This window comes from Scardinius erythrophthalmus (genome assembly GCF_964197995.2).
Source record: "Scardinius erythrophthalmus genome assembly, chromosome: 4".
NCBI classification, from domain to species: Eukaryota; Metazoa; Chordata; class Actinopteri; order Cypriniformes; family Leuciscidae; genus Scardinius; species Scardinius erythrophthalmus.
The window spans coordinates 152501-166654 of NC_138224.1; the positions used below are offsets into that span (position 1 = coordinate 152501).

General features: G+C 50.3%; 1 protein-coding gene across 2 annotated transcripts in view; it reads left to right on the forward strand.

Moving 5' to 3' along the window:
* Positions 1 to 14154, forward strand: part of LOC308689901 (protein PHTF2) — a 44370-nt gene that overhangs the window by 8685 nt on the left and 21531 nt on the right. Inside the window, exons 2-7 of one of the 2 annotated variants that reach the window (XM_081364008.1) lie at positions 1490 to 1570; positions 4327 to 4383; positions 4492 to 4503; positions 9157 to 9226; positions 9305 to 9463; positions 13896 to 14064. In XM_081364008.1, coding sequence (XP_081220134.1) covers positions 1526 to 1570; positions 4327 to 4383; positions 4492 to 4503; positions 9157 to 9226; positions 9305 to 9463; positions 13896 to 14064 — 512 coding nt within the window. In that variant the 5' untranslated portion in view covers positions 1490 to 1525. The remainder of the gene's footprint in view (positions 1 to 1489; positions 1571 to 4326; positions 4384 to 4491; positions 4504 to 9156; positions 9227 to 9304; positions 9464 to 13895; positions 14065 to 14154) is intronic. The other variant, XM_081364009.1, reaches the window with a different exon arrangement.

Genomic DNA, 14154 nt, shown 5'->3' on the forward strand with positions numbered 1-14154 from the left:
GAGTGCGAGCAAGTGTGAGGTGAGCGAGCGAGCGTGTGAGTGAGCGAGTGTGTGTGTGAGCGAGTGTGTGTGAGCCAGTGTGTGTGAGCCAGTGTGTGTGAGCGAGTGTGTGAGCGAGTGTGTGAGCGAGTGTGTGAGCGAGTGTGTGAGCGAGTGTGTGAGTGAGCGAGTGAGTGTGAGTGAGCGTGTGTGTGAGAGCGAGTGTGAGTGTGTGAGCGAGTGTGAGCGAGCGAGTGAGTGTGAGTGAGCGTGTGTGTGAGAGCGAGTGTGAGAGCAAGTGTGAGTGAGCGAGTGTGTGAGAGTGAGTGTGAGTGAGCGAGCGAGTGTGAGAGAGTGAGTGTGTGAGCGAGTGTGAGTGTGTGAGCGAGTGTGAGTGAGTGAGCGAGCGAGTGTGGGCGAGTGTGAGTAAGTGAGCGAGCGAGTGTGAGTGAGCGAGTGTGAGTGAGCGAGTGAGTGAGCGAGTGTGAGTGTGTGAGCGAGTGTGAGTGTGTGAGCGAGCGAGTGTGAGTGAGTGAGAGCCAGTGTGAGTGGGCCAGTGTGAGCGAGCGAGCGTGAGCGAGCGAGTGTGTGAGAGCGAGTGTGTGAGAGCGAGTGTGAGCGAGCAAGTGTGAGCGAGCGAGCAGTGTGAGTGTGTGAGTGAGTGTGAGTGAGCGAGTGTGTGAGAGCGAGTGTGAGTGAGCGAGTGTGAGTGAGTGAGTGTGTGTGTGTGTGTGTGTGTGCGAGCGAGTGTGAGCGAGCGAGCAGTGTGAGTGAGTGAGCGAGCGAGCGAGTGTGAGTGAGCGTGAGTGAGTGAGCGAGAGTGTGTGAGCGAGTGTAAGTGAGCGAGCGAGAGCGTGTGTGTGAGAGCGAGTGTGAGAGCGAGTGTGAGTGAGTGAGCGAGCGAGTGAGTGTGAGTGAGCGTGTGAGTGAGCGTGTGAGCGAGCGTGTGAGAGCGAGCGTGTGAGAGCGAGCGTGAGTGAGCGAGCGTGAGTGAGCGAGCGTGAGTGAGCGAGCGTGAGTGAGCGAGTGTGCGAGCGTGAGTGAGCGAGCGTGTGAGAGCGAGCGTGTGAGAGCGAGCGTGTGAGAGCGAGCGTGAGTGAGCGAGCGTGAGTGAGCGAGCGTAAGTGAGCGAGCGTGTGAGAGCGAGCATGTGAGAGCGAGCCTGTGAGAGCGAGCGTGTGAGAGCGAGTGTGTGAGAGCGAGTGTGTGCGAGTGTGTGCGAGTGAGCGAGTGTGTGCGAGTGAGCGAGTGTGAGTGAGCGAGAGAGTGTGAGCGAGCCAGAGTGTGTGAGAGCGAGTGTGTGTGTGTGTGTGTGTGTGTGTGTGTGTGTGTGTGTGTGTGTGTGTGTGAAAGAGTGTGTGTGCAGTATGTGTGTGTACTGAGTGTGTCAGTGAGTGTGTGTACAGTATGTGTGTGTGTGTACTGTGTGTGTGTGTAGGACACACCTGTGCTGCAGGTAAGAGGAGCTGAAGTGCGTCAGAGCTGATCTAACTCTTCTCTCTGTTCTCAGGCTATAATGATCCAGCGTGAGACTCTTGACATGTAAATGGCGTCTAAAGTGCGAGATGCTGTTCTCTGGTACCAGAAGAAGGTGAGAGATCGATCTATCTTCATCTTTCTGTGTGTTAGTGTGTGTGTGTGTGTGTGTGTTTGATTGAGTGTTAGTGTGTGTGTGGGATTGAGTGTTAGTGTGTGTGTGTTTGTGTGTGTGTGATTGAGTGTGTGTGTGTGTGTGTGTGTGTGTGTGTGTGTGTGTGTGTGTGTGTGTGTGTGTGTGTGTGTGTGTGAGATTGAGTGTTAGTGTGATTGAGTGTTAGTGTGTTTGTGTGTGTGTGTGTGTGTGTGATTGAGTGTTAGTGTGTGTATATGTGTGTGTGTGAGACTGTGACGGTGTTTCCTGGATCAAACATGTTTAATCACAGAAACATGCAAGAACATGAAAAACACACCAATGAGCAAACACGTCTGTCGATTACAGACAACAACAAGTGACTCACTGCGCAGCGCCAGCTCACACACACCTGAGCTTTATTTAGACTTGGTGAGAGAAGCAACTCACTCACTCACTCACTCACTCACTCACTCACTGTGAGGACATTCTTATCCTGACCCAGGCCTTTAAAGACTCTCAGAAACTGACCGGCGGAAATGTCCTCAATTTACTCTTTAAACTCAGACAGTCCTCACACAGATAATCGTACACACACACACACACTAGAGATGCGAGGATGAGCTCCAATGTCACTCGAATCCGCAGCCAAAAACAGATCATCCACCCGCACCAATAATGTTCTCTGATTTAAGTCTCCGCACCCGATGGTCACATCACAATTATTCTGTGTTGTTACGCGTGATGATAAATGGATGATCATCTTCAACAGCGACTCGGCGACAGTTGATGCGCGCATCTCTATGGTAACATGATACACTGATGAATGAGCGCTGCTTTTAAATGAACATTTTTTTTAAATGAAATTTATTTGACAGAATTTAATTTTCTTAATGGCATAAACAACTTTACTCCTTTGAAACATAAACTGGAATGTCACTGTTTCTGTCACTGCGACTTCCAGAACAGGCGAGCGCACGCACACGCACGCACACTCAAACACTTCACAACCGTTGCATGTTACACTACCAGCACTTGATTCATCCTCGTTAGCCACTTCGCTGAAACGCTCCCACACGGTACTTTTCTTTCTTTCCTTCCTTTTGTTTTTAATTCTTCTTTTCTACTTCACTCGGACCTTCTCCATTTCTGCTTAAAGCAGCGGATCCCGCGCAGTGTACATCTTAAAGAGAGTGCAAATTAGTGCCTCTCTGCCTGGCGGAAAAAATTACATTTTAGACATGCTCATATTTTAGAGAATGTAGTTAATATTTTCGTTAATAATGATTTATCATATCCACCCGCGACACGACCCACCTGAAATTAATCAGAATGTTTTTTTTATTAGCATACTTGACCCGCCCGATCCGCGCATCACACACACACACACACACACACACACACACACACACACACACACACACACACACTCTCTCAGAGACACACACTCTCTCACACACTCACTCACTCACTCTCTCTATCTTTCTCTCACACACACACACACACACACACACACACTCTCAGACACACACTCTCTCTCACACACATACACACACACACACTCACTCTCTCACACACCCTCCCTCACACACTCTTACACACACACACTCTCTCTCTCACACACACACACACACACACACACACACACACACACTCACTCTCTCTCTCTGTCTCTCTCTCACACACACACACTCTCTCTCTCTCTGTCTCTCACACACACTCACTCACACACTCTCTCTCTCTCTCTCTCTCTGTCTCACACACACTCACTCACACACTCTCTCTCTCTCTCTCTCTCTCTCTCTCTCTCTCACACTCTCACACACACACACACACACACACACACACACACACACACACACACACACTCACACACTCTCTCAGAGACACACACTCTCTCTCACACTCACTCTCTCTATCTTTCTCTCACACACACACACACACACACACACTCTCAGACACACACTCTCTCTCTCACACACATACACACACACTCACTCTCTCACACACCCTCCCTCACACACTCTTACACACACACACACTCTCTCTCACACACACACACACACACACACTCACTCTCTCTCTCTGTCTCTCTCTCACACACACACACTCACTCTCTCTCTCTCTCTCTCTCTCTCTGTCTCTCACACACACTCACTCACACTCACTCTCTCTCTCTCTCTCTCTGTCTCTCACACACACTCTCTCACACACACTCACTCACACTCTCTCTCTCTTTCTCACACTCTCACACACACACACACACACACACACACACACACACACACACACACACACACACACACACACACACACACACACAGGTTGTGCACTCGCTGTATGTTTAATGAGACTGAAATCATGAATTATTGAGTGTTTTCCACCGTGTGTCATGTGACTTCAGCATCTCAGTCTTCACCTCCAGTGTGGAAATGACACTGCGCTGCTGTCACCCCCGGCAACAATCAGACCAATCAGAGCTGCCGCTGCTTGTGTATCACACACATTTACACTTATGACACTGACACTCTAAACCAGTAACCCTTTATTAGCCGTCGGCTCGTTAAACACACGTGCTCCAGGTTACAGTGTGAATCTGACTGTCAGCGTCAGGATTTACACCACAACTAAACACTCATGAAGAGTGTGTGTGTCTTTTCAGATGTTTAAACACATGAATGCTGTTCAGATCATATCTGATGTTAAACCTGTCTGTCTCTCTTCTGTGTGTGTGTCAGATCGGTGCGTATGACCAGCAGATATGGGAGAAATCAGTGGAACAGAGAGAGATCAAGGTAACCTGTGTGTGTGTGTGTGAGAGACTGTGTGTGTGTGTGTGTGTGAGTGTGTAGTTTTCTTCTTCTTCTTAAATTTCTCTCGCTCTATCACCTCTCTCTCCTCAGTTCATTAGACGGGTGAGTACCGCTGCCGCTCTCAGCCTGCAGGTGGCGCTGCGTGTGTCTAACCCTGTCTGTTTTGTGTCAGACTGGCTTTGATGTCTTCACACAACTGGATGCTTGTGTGTGTATGAGAGCATGTTTAGACAAGGTCACATCAGTAACGACTGTCATGTACTGAGATTAACTTCGGCAGACATTAACCTGTTAACCGTTGCCAGAGCGCGGGCGCACTGAAGCGGTTTTATTTATATATAGTTCAAAGTTACTATCAGATTTAATGTTATACCTTGACAAACTATACATCATTAAAAAGATATAAGACTCAAGTTTCAGAATTTGACCACTATTGTATTCTGAGAAACTTATAGCGACAGTTATTTCTTAATTTGTGTCAGGAGTTATGAAATGAAAAAATGAGTCGATACCTTTAATATGAATTATGCGCGTCAGCCGCTTTCATTCATAAAAAAACTTCCGTGCTGTCGTCATGACAGCGATACATAAAACAACGTCCTTCTAGGCTTTAGCTCAAAAATGTGCAGATTTGGAGAAATATTGATATATTCTCATAGGTTTACATCAGATTTCTATAGACAGGAATAATATTTATTGAATTTATACCCAAATGCGTCGATGTAATCATTATGAGCGTTTGCATACTCTGTTAATGTGTTTTCAATTCATACCAATAGCCTGAGGGCGCCCTCGCCGCCCTGTGCACAGTATTAGAACATGAAGAAGTGCCATAATCATGTGACAATCCAGGAAGCCTCGAACACACACACAGCTAACAAGAGATCGCGCTGTAACTATGGCTGTAACATGCAGATACAGACATTTTGAAGACAATAAACATGTTTGCTATGATATTTGAGTTACCTGTGTTTTTCAATCCATGCCAGGTATTTCCATAATAATAGATTATATTTATAATGTAATGCTAATCTATATAGAATCGTTGTGCAGAACACTATCCAATAGTATATTTTCTGTCTGATTTTTTATCTGAAGCAAAATTAGATCACAGAAAATTATTTAAAATACTCGATTTGCTTTATAAAGTAAGTTTATAAGCACAAACATGGTTTTAATCTCATAAATTGTCGTGTATTGATGGTGTGCTAAGCTAACATGCTAGCTAGCCCTAGGTGCACCTGCCACCTAGAAGTTATATTTTTATTATTTTTTGAATGCTTACTGAAATGTTTCTTTATTCAAGAAATGCATTAGATACAGTTTAAAATGTAAGGGTGAACTTTGAGAAAAGAAATTAGTGACTGAAACCATATGAATAGCCTGTGAATAGCCAGTCGTTAGTAACTATAATGCAGACAAAAGAAATGCATATTTAGAGCCATAACCAGGCTGGAGAAGTGTGAATGTGTGCAGGGGGAGACTGAGACTGAATGGGGCTCGTTTGCACCACAAAACAATAAAGACAATATACTGGATAGATGGTTAGAAGATGGCAATAAACATCAGAAGCATTTTAGCATCAAATCAAAATAGTCACATGACATGGTCTTGAAAAACATTTCACTAAATACAGAGTTTTGGACTTATTATCTTAAGATTTTAACATAAAATGTTTAGACATGTGGCATTAGCTGTAGTGCATTTCTAGATTGCTCCAGTGCCAACTTCAATTTTCAATGAGGATATTTCATAAAAAATAATTTCTAATAACTTTACAAAACTTTGAAGCTATTTATAACAATTTTTGTCATTATGACAATAATTAATTCTACATTTACAATAAACTGCCAGGTGTCAGCTTTCAAATGAGATCATACTTGTGCTTTTAGTACAAAGGGTTCATGAACTGTATCTGTTTCAGTTTGGGTATGTCATTTCTTGGGATTTTTCAAAAGTGGGGTTGCAGCTTAACAGGTTAAACTCCTCACTGATGATGATGATGCTGAAGACGGGTCTCGTGTAGCAGCTTAGAGTGAATCTCATTCAGATTGTTGCGCTATGACTCGTGTGTGTGTGTGTGTGTGTGTGTGGCCGAATGTCTTGCGTGAGGGATAGGCAGACAAATATATAGAGGGCAGAAAGTGATTCGACTTGTTCTGCACGCCAGACCGGGGCCTCAATAGAGCGCAAGAACGGACCCTCAATAGAGCGCGAGAACGGACCCTCAATAGAGCGCGAGAACGGACCCTCAATAGAGCGCGAGAACGGACCCTCAATAGAGCGCGAGAACGGACCCTCAATAGAGCGCGAGACTGTGAGACCGGGCCCTCAATAGAGCGCGAGAACGGACCCTCAATAGAGCGCGAGAACGGACCCCCAATAGAGCGCGAGAACGGACCCCCAATAGAGTGCGAGAACGGACCCTCAATAGAGTGCGAGGACGGACCCTCAATAGAGCGCGAGACTGTGAGAGACCGGGGCCTCAATAGAGCGCGAGACTGTGAGAGACCGGGGCCTCAATAGAGCGCAAGACCGGGGCCTCAATAGAGCGCAAAACCGGGCCCTCAATAGAGCGCGAGACCGGGGCCTCAATAGAGTGCGAGACCGGGGCCTCAATAGAGCGCGAGACTGTGAGAGACCGGGGCCTCAATAGAGCGCGAGACCGGGGCCTCAATAGAGCGCGAGACTGTGAGAGACCGGGGCCTCAATAGAGCGCAAAACCGGGCCCTCAATAGAGCGCGAGACCGGGGCCTCAATAGAGCGCGAGACTGTGAGAGACCGGGGCCTCAATAGAGCGCAAAACCGGGCCCTCAATAGAGCGCGAGACCGGGGCCTCAATAGAGTGCGAGACCGGGGCCTCAATAGAGCGCGAGACTGTGAGAGACCGGGGCCTCAATAGAGCGCGAGACCGGGGCCTCAATAGAGCGCGAGACCGGGGCCTCAATAGAGTGCGAGGACGGACCCTCAATAGAGCGCGAGACTGTGAGAGACCGGGGCCTCAATAGAGCGCGAGACTGTGAGAGACCAGGGCCTCAATAGAGCGCAAAACCGGGCCCTCAATAGAGCGCGAGACCGGGGCCTCAATAGAGTGCGAGACCGGGGCCTCAATAGAGCGCAAGACTGTGAGAGACCGAGGCCTTAATAGAGCGCGAGACCGGGGCCTCAATAGAGCGCGAGACTGTGAAAGACCGGGGCCTCAATAGAGTGCGAGACCGAGGCCTCAATAGAGCACGAAACCGGGGCCTCAATAGAGCACGAGACTGCGAGAGACCAGGGCCTCAATAGAGCACGAGTCCGGGGCCTCAATAGAGCACGAGACTGCACGAGACCGGGCCCTCAATAGAGCGCGAGACTGCGAGAGACCGGGGCCTCAATAGAGCGCGAGACTGCGAGAGACCGGGGCCTCAATAGAGCGCGAGACCGGGGCCTCAATAGAGCGCGAGACTGAGGCCTCAATAGAGCGCAAGACCGGGGCTTTAATAGAGCGCGAGACCGGGGCCTCAATAGAGCGCAAGACCGGGGCTTTAATAGAGCGCAAAACCGGGCCCTAAATAGAGCGCGAGACCGGGGCCTCAATAGAGTGCGAGACCGAGGCCTCAATAGAGCGCGAGACTGCATGAGACCGGGCCCTCAATAGAGCGCGAGACTGCGAGAGACCGGGGCCTCAATAGAGCGCGAGACCGGGCCTCAATAGAGCGCGAGACCGGGCCTCAATAGAGCGCGAGACTGAGGCCTCAATAGAGCGCAAGACCGGGGCTTTAATAGAGCGCAAAACCGGGCCCTCAATAGAGCGCGAGACCGGGGCCTCAATAGAGTGCGAGACCGAGGCCTCAATAGAGCGCGAAACCGGGGCCTCAATAGAGCACGAGACTGCAAGAGACCAGGGCCTCAATAGAGCACGAGACTGGGCCCTCAATAGAGCACGAGACTGGGCCCTCAATAGAGCACGAGACTGGGCCCTCAATAGAGCACGAGACTGGGCCCTCAATAGAGCACGAGACTGGGCCCTCAATAGAGCACGAGACTGGGCCCTCAATAGAGCACGAGACTGTGCCCTCAATAGAGCACGAGACTGCGAGAGACCAGGGCCTCAATAGGGCACGAGTCTGGGGCCTCAATAGAGCGCGAGACTGGGCCCTCAATAGAGCACGAGACTGCGAGAGACCAGGGCCTCAATAGGGCACGAGTCTGGGGCCTCAATAGAGCGCGAGACTGGGCCCTCAATAGAGCACGAGACTGCGAGAGACCAGGGCCTCAATAGGGCACGAGACTGGGCCCTCAATAGAGCGCGAGACTGCATGAGACCGGGCCCTCAATAGAGCGCGAGACTGCGAGAGACTGGGGCCTCAATAGAGCGCGAAACCGGGGGCTCAATAGAGCGCGAGACCGGGGCCTCAATAGAGCGCGAGACCGAGGCCTCAATAGAGTGCAAGACCGGGGCCTCAATAGAGCGCGAAACCGGGCCTCAATAGAGCACGAGACTGCGAGAGACCGGGGCCTCAATAGAGCGCGAAACCGGGCCTCAATAGAGCGTATCACAGCGGTGTTTTCATGTGAATAAAATCTGTTTTACATTACTAATAATCTGTAGTATTAAATGTGTGCGTGACTGAAGGAGGAGAGTATGTAATTGCTCTACTCATGAATTGACTAATTAAACTCATATGAAGTGTGTGACACACATGGTTTCAGTGTGAATAGAGACTGTGTGTCAATATCTCTCTCTCTCTCTTTCTCTCTCTCTCTCTCTAGGGTCTGAGGAACAAACCGAAGAAGACGGGTCACGTGAAGCCAGACCTGATTGACGTGGATCTGGTCAGAGGTCAGACACACACAGATTTCTCTGCGTTCACAGTTTCACAGGTCGCAGGTCGTGACCAGTGGTGTGTTTATCTGTCAGGTTCTGCGTTTGCTAAAGCGAAGCCCGAGAGCCCGTGGACGGCTCTGACACGGAAGGGCATCGTCAGGGTGGTGTTCTTCCCCTTCTTCTTCCGCTGGTGGATCCAGGTCACGTCCAGGACCGTCTTCTACCTGCTGCTATCTCTCTACCTGCTGCAGGGTGTGTGTGTGTGTGTGTGTGTGTGTGTGTGTGAGTGTGTGTGAGTGTGTGTGAGTGTGTGAGAGAGAGAGAGATAGAGAGATAGAGAGAAAGCTGCTGCTGTCTCTCTACCTGCTGCAGGGTGTGAGTGTGTGAGAGAGAGAGAGAGAAAACACACCTGTGATTTACATGAGGATTGTCCTTCTGAATCTGTCTCTACACGTCCCTCCTTCAGGTTTAGTGTAAGCTGATCTCCAGCAATAACAAAACACACCAATCTCACTCATCCAGAATATCAGAAATAACCAGTAGTGCGAATGCAACCAGGAAAATGTTCCTAGGGGAACCCTTAGTTCTCGGGGAACCACCCTGGTGGCTCGAGATCCTATAATGGAGTTCCTAGAACAGGAATTTAAACCTCATTTAAAAGATGGATAGAGCACTACAGCGTGCTAACCCTAACCCTAACTACAGCGAGTTATATATGGAACAGAGGAAAGCGCTTGCTGCCAGACTCCCTTAAACCTCCCTCAATCTCAAATTCATAATCACCTTGATGATGAACCTGACATTCCAGAGGTGTTATCCACCATTGAAAGTATGAGTAAATAAAGGCATCAGATGCAGATGAAACACCAAGTGAGCTGCTACAAGCGGGTCTAATCCCGTTAGCCAGTCATCTTCATCAACTCATTCTGAAATGCTGGCATGCCAAACAAGTACCACAAGATTTCAAAGATGCAACGATCACCAGTCTTTATAAGAACAAAGGCGATCGTGGTGACTAACAATTATCGAGGTATTTCATTGCTGTCTGTCACTGGCAATGTACTTGCTCGTATCCTATGAAACGTTAGCAGGAAATCGCTGAAGATGCGTATCCAGAATCGCAGTAGGGACTCCGGCCACAGCGATCAACCACTGATATGATTTTTGCTGTCCGACAACTACAAGAGAAGTCACGAGAGCAGTGGCAACCGCTTTACATGGCTTTGTTGACTTAACAAAAGCTTTGACTACGTGGACAGAAAATCTCCTGCGCGTCATCTCCGGATCAGCTTCAAATCCTGATAGATCGATTTGCCAAATCATGTGACAAATTTGGACCATTAGTCTGAAAAAGACTGTTACAATGTCACAGGCCATTGACTCTCATATATTCACAATCACTGAGAACCCCCTAAACTCTACAATGACTCGAAATGCAACACTTTGGGTCCCAGACTTGGTAAAGCAGCTTCTCCCTTCGGAAGACTCACTAAACGAGTCTGGCGGAATAAGCACCTGCCTGTCCGAACTAAAGTCAGAGTCTATGAAGCCTGTGTCCTGAGCTTTCTCCTCTACGGAGCAGAAAGCTGGCTAACTATCACAAGAAAGTAGACTCAGTGCTTTCACACCAGAAGCCTACGGTTCATCATAGGAAAAACCTGGGAAGACAAGATGACAAACGAGGAACTCTTTAAGATCCCTCACTCTATCCTCCATCCCTCACTCTATCCTCCCGCATCCCTCACTCTATCCTCCATCCCTCACTCTATCCTCCCGCATCCCTCACTCTATCCTCCCGCATCCCTCACTCTATCCTCCCGCATCCCTCACTCTATCCTCCATCCCTCACTCTATCCTCCATCCCTCACTCTATCCTCCATCCCTCACTCTATCCTCCCGCATCCCTCACTCTATCCTCCATCCCTCACTCTATCCTCCCGCATCCCTCACTCTATCCTCCCGCATCCCTCACTCTATCCTCCATCCCTCACTCTATCCTCCCGCATCCCTCACTCTATCCTCCATCCCTCACTCTATCCTCCATCCCTCACTCTATCCTCCCGCATCCCTCACTCTATCCTCCCGCATCCCTCACTCTATCCTCCATCCCTCACTCTATCCTCCCGCATCCCTCACTCTATCCTCCCGCATCCCTCACTCTATCCTCCATCCCTCACTCTATCCTCCCGCATCCCTCACTCTATCCTCCATCCCTCACTCTATCCTCCCGCATCCCTCACTCTATCCTCCATCCCTCACTCTATCCTCCCGCATCCCTCACTCTATCCTCCCGCATCCCTCACTCTATCCTCCCGCATCCCTCACTCTATCCTCCATCCCTCACTCTATCCTCCCGCATCCCTCACTATATCCTCCCGCACTCTATCCTCCCGCATCCCTCACTCTATCCTCCCGCATCCCTCACTCTATCCTCCCGCATCCCTCACTCTATCCTCCATCCCTCACTCTATCCTCCCGCATCCCTCACTCTATCCTCCCGCATCCCTCACTCTATCCTCCCGCATCCCTCACTCTATCCTCCCGCATCCCTCACTCTATCCTCCCGCATCCCTCACTCTATCCTCCATCCCTCACTCTATCCTCCCGCATCCCTCACTCTATCCTCCCGCATCCCTCACTCTATCCTCCATCCCTCACTCTATCCTCCATCCCTCACTCTATCCTCCCGCATCCCTCACTCTATCCTCCATCCCTCACTCTATCCTCCCGCATCCCTCACTCTATCCTCCCGCATCCCTCACTCTATCCTCCATCCCTCACTCTATCCTCCCGCATCCCTCACTCTATCCTCCCGCATCCCTCACTCTATCCTCCATCCCTCACTCTATCCTCCCGCATCCCTCACTCTATCCTCCCGCATCCCTCACTCTATCCTCCATCCCTCACTCTATCCTCCCGCATCCCTCACTCTATCCTCCATCCCTCACTCTATCCTCCCGCATCCCTCACTCTATCCTCCATCCCTCACTCTATCCTCCATCCCCCATCCCTCACTCTATCCTCCATCCCTCACTCTATCCTCCATCCCTCACTCTATCCTCCCGCATCCCTCACTCTATCCTCCATCCCCCATCCCTCACTCTATCCTCCATCCCTCACTCTATCCTCCATCCCTCACTCTATCCTCCCGCATCCCTCACTCTATCCTCCATCCCTCACTCTATCCTCCCGCATCCCTCACTCTATCCTCCCGCATCCCTCACTCTATCCTCCCGCATCCCTCACTCTATCCTCCCGCATCCCTCACTCTATCCTCCCGCATCCCTCACTCTATCCTCCCGCATCCCTCACTCTATCCTCCATCCCTCACTCTATCCTCCCGCATCCCTCACTCTATCCTCCATCCCTCACTCTATCCTCCCGCATCCCTCACTCTATCCTCCATCCCTCACTCTATCCTCCCGCATCCCTCACTCTATCCTCCCGCATCCCTCACTCTATCCTCCCGCATCCCTCACTCTATCCTCCATCCCTCACTCTATCCTCCCGCATCCCTCACTCTATCCTCCCGCACTCTATCCTCCCGCATCCCTCACTCTATCCTCCCGCATCCCTCACTCTATCCTCCCGCATCCCTCACTCTATCCTCCATCCCTCACTCTATCCTCCCGCATCCCTCACTCTATCCTCCCGCATCCCTCACTCTATCCTCCATCCCTCACTCTATCCTCCATCCCTCACTCTATCCTCCCGCATCCCTCACTCTATCCTCCCGCACTCTATCCTCCCGCATCCCTCACTCTATCCTCCCGCATCCCTCACTCTATCCTCCATCCCTCACTCTATCCTCCCGCATCCCTCACTCTATCCTCCATCCCTCACTCTATCCTCCCGCATCCCCCACTCTATCCTCCCGCATCCCTCACTCTATCCTCCCGCATCCCTCACTCTATCCTCCCGCATCCCTCACTCTATCCTCCCGCATCCCTCACTCTATCCTCCATCCCTCACTCTATCCTCCCGCATCCCTCACTCTATCCTCCCGCATCCCTCACTCTATCCTCCCGCATCCCTCACTCTATCCTCCCACATCCCTCACTCTATCCTCCCGCATCCCTCACTCTATCCTCCCGCATCCCTCACTCTATCCCGCATCCCTCACTCTATCCTCCATCCCTCACTCTATCCTCCCGCATCCCTCACTCTATCCTCCCGCACTCTATCCTCCCGCATCCCTCACTCTATCCTCCATCCCTCACTCTATCCCGCATCCCTCACTCTATCCTCCATGGCGTTCTGGAAGAGGGAATTCGTCACACTGGTAGACCAAAGCTTCGCTTTAAAGATGTACTCAAACGAGACCTTGTAGACTTTGGCATACAACCTGAATCCTGGACCGTAGCATCAAGGAATCGAGATCAGTGGAGGGCTCAACTTCATAAAGGAAGACAACTAGACCACGCCAACACCCTTCAGAAGCTGAAGGAAAGACGGTTGGAGTCAATCAACATGGACTAATGTGAACTACCCTAGCATTGTCATTCATGACAGATGCATGCCAATCCTCTCCTCATGGGGTGTGTGTGGGTGTGTGTTGCAGTGGTTGCAGCGCTGTTGTTCTTCAGTGTCTCCTCTCCTCATGGTGTGTGTGTGTGTGTGTTGCAGCACTGTTGTTCTTCAGTGTCTCCTCTCCTCATGGTGTGTGTGTGTGTGTGTGTTGCAGTGGTTGCAGCGCTGTTGTTCTTCAGTGTCTCCTCTCCTCATGGCATTCCCGTCACCGAGGTGTTCGGCTCCGTCTGGCTGATGCTGCTGTTGGGAACCGTTCACTGCCAGATCGTCTCCACACACACACACACACACATTCCCAAACCCAGCGGCGGGAGGAGGCGCAGGTCAGGCTCTCTCTCTTCAGCTAATGCTCATGTGTGTGTGTTTCCTTTTGAAGACTGAGGTCAGACAGTTGAACACTAATGCTCTCTTGT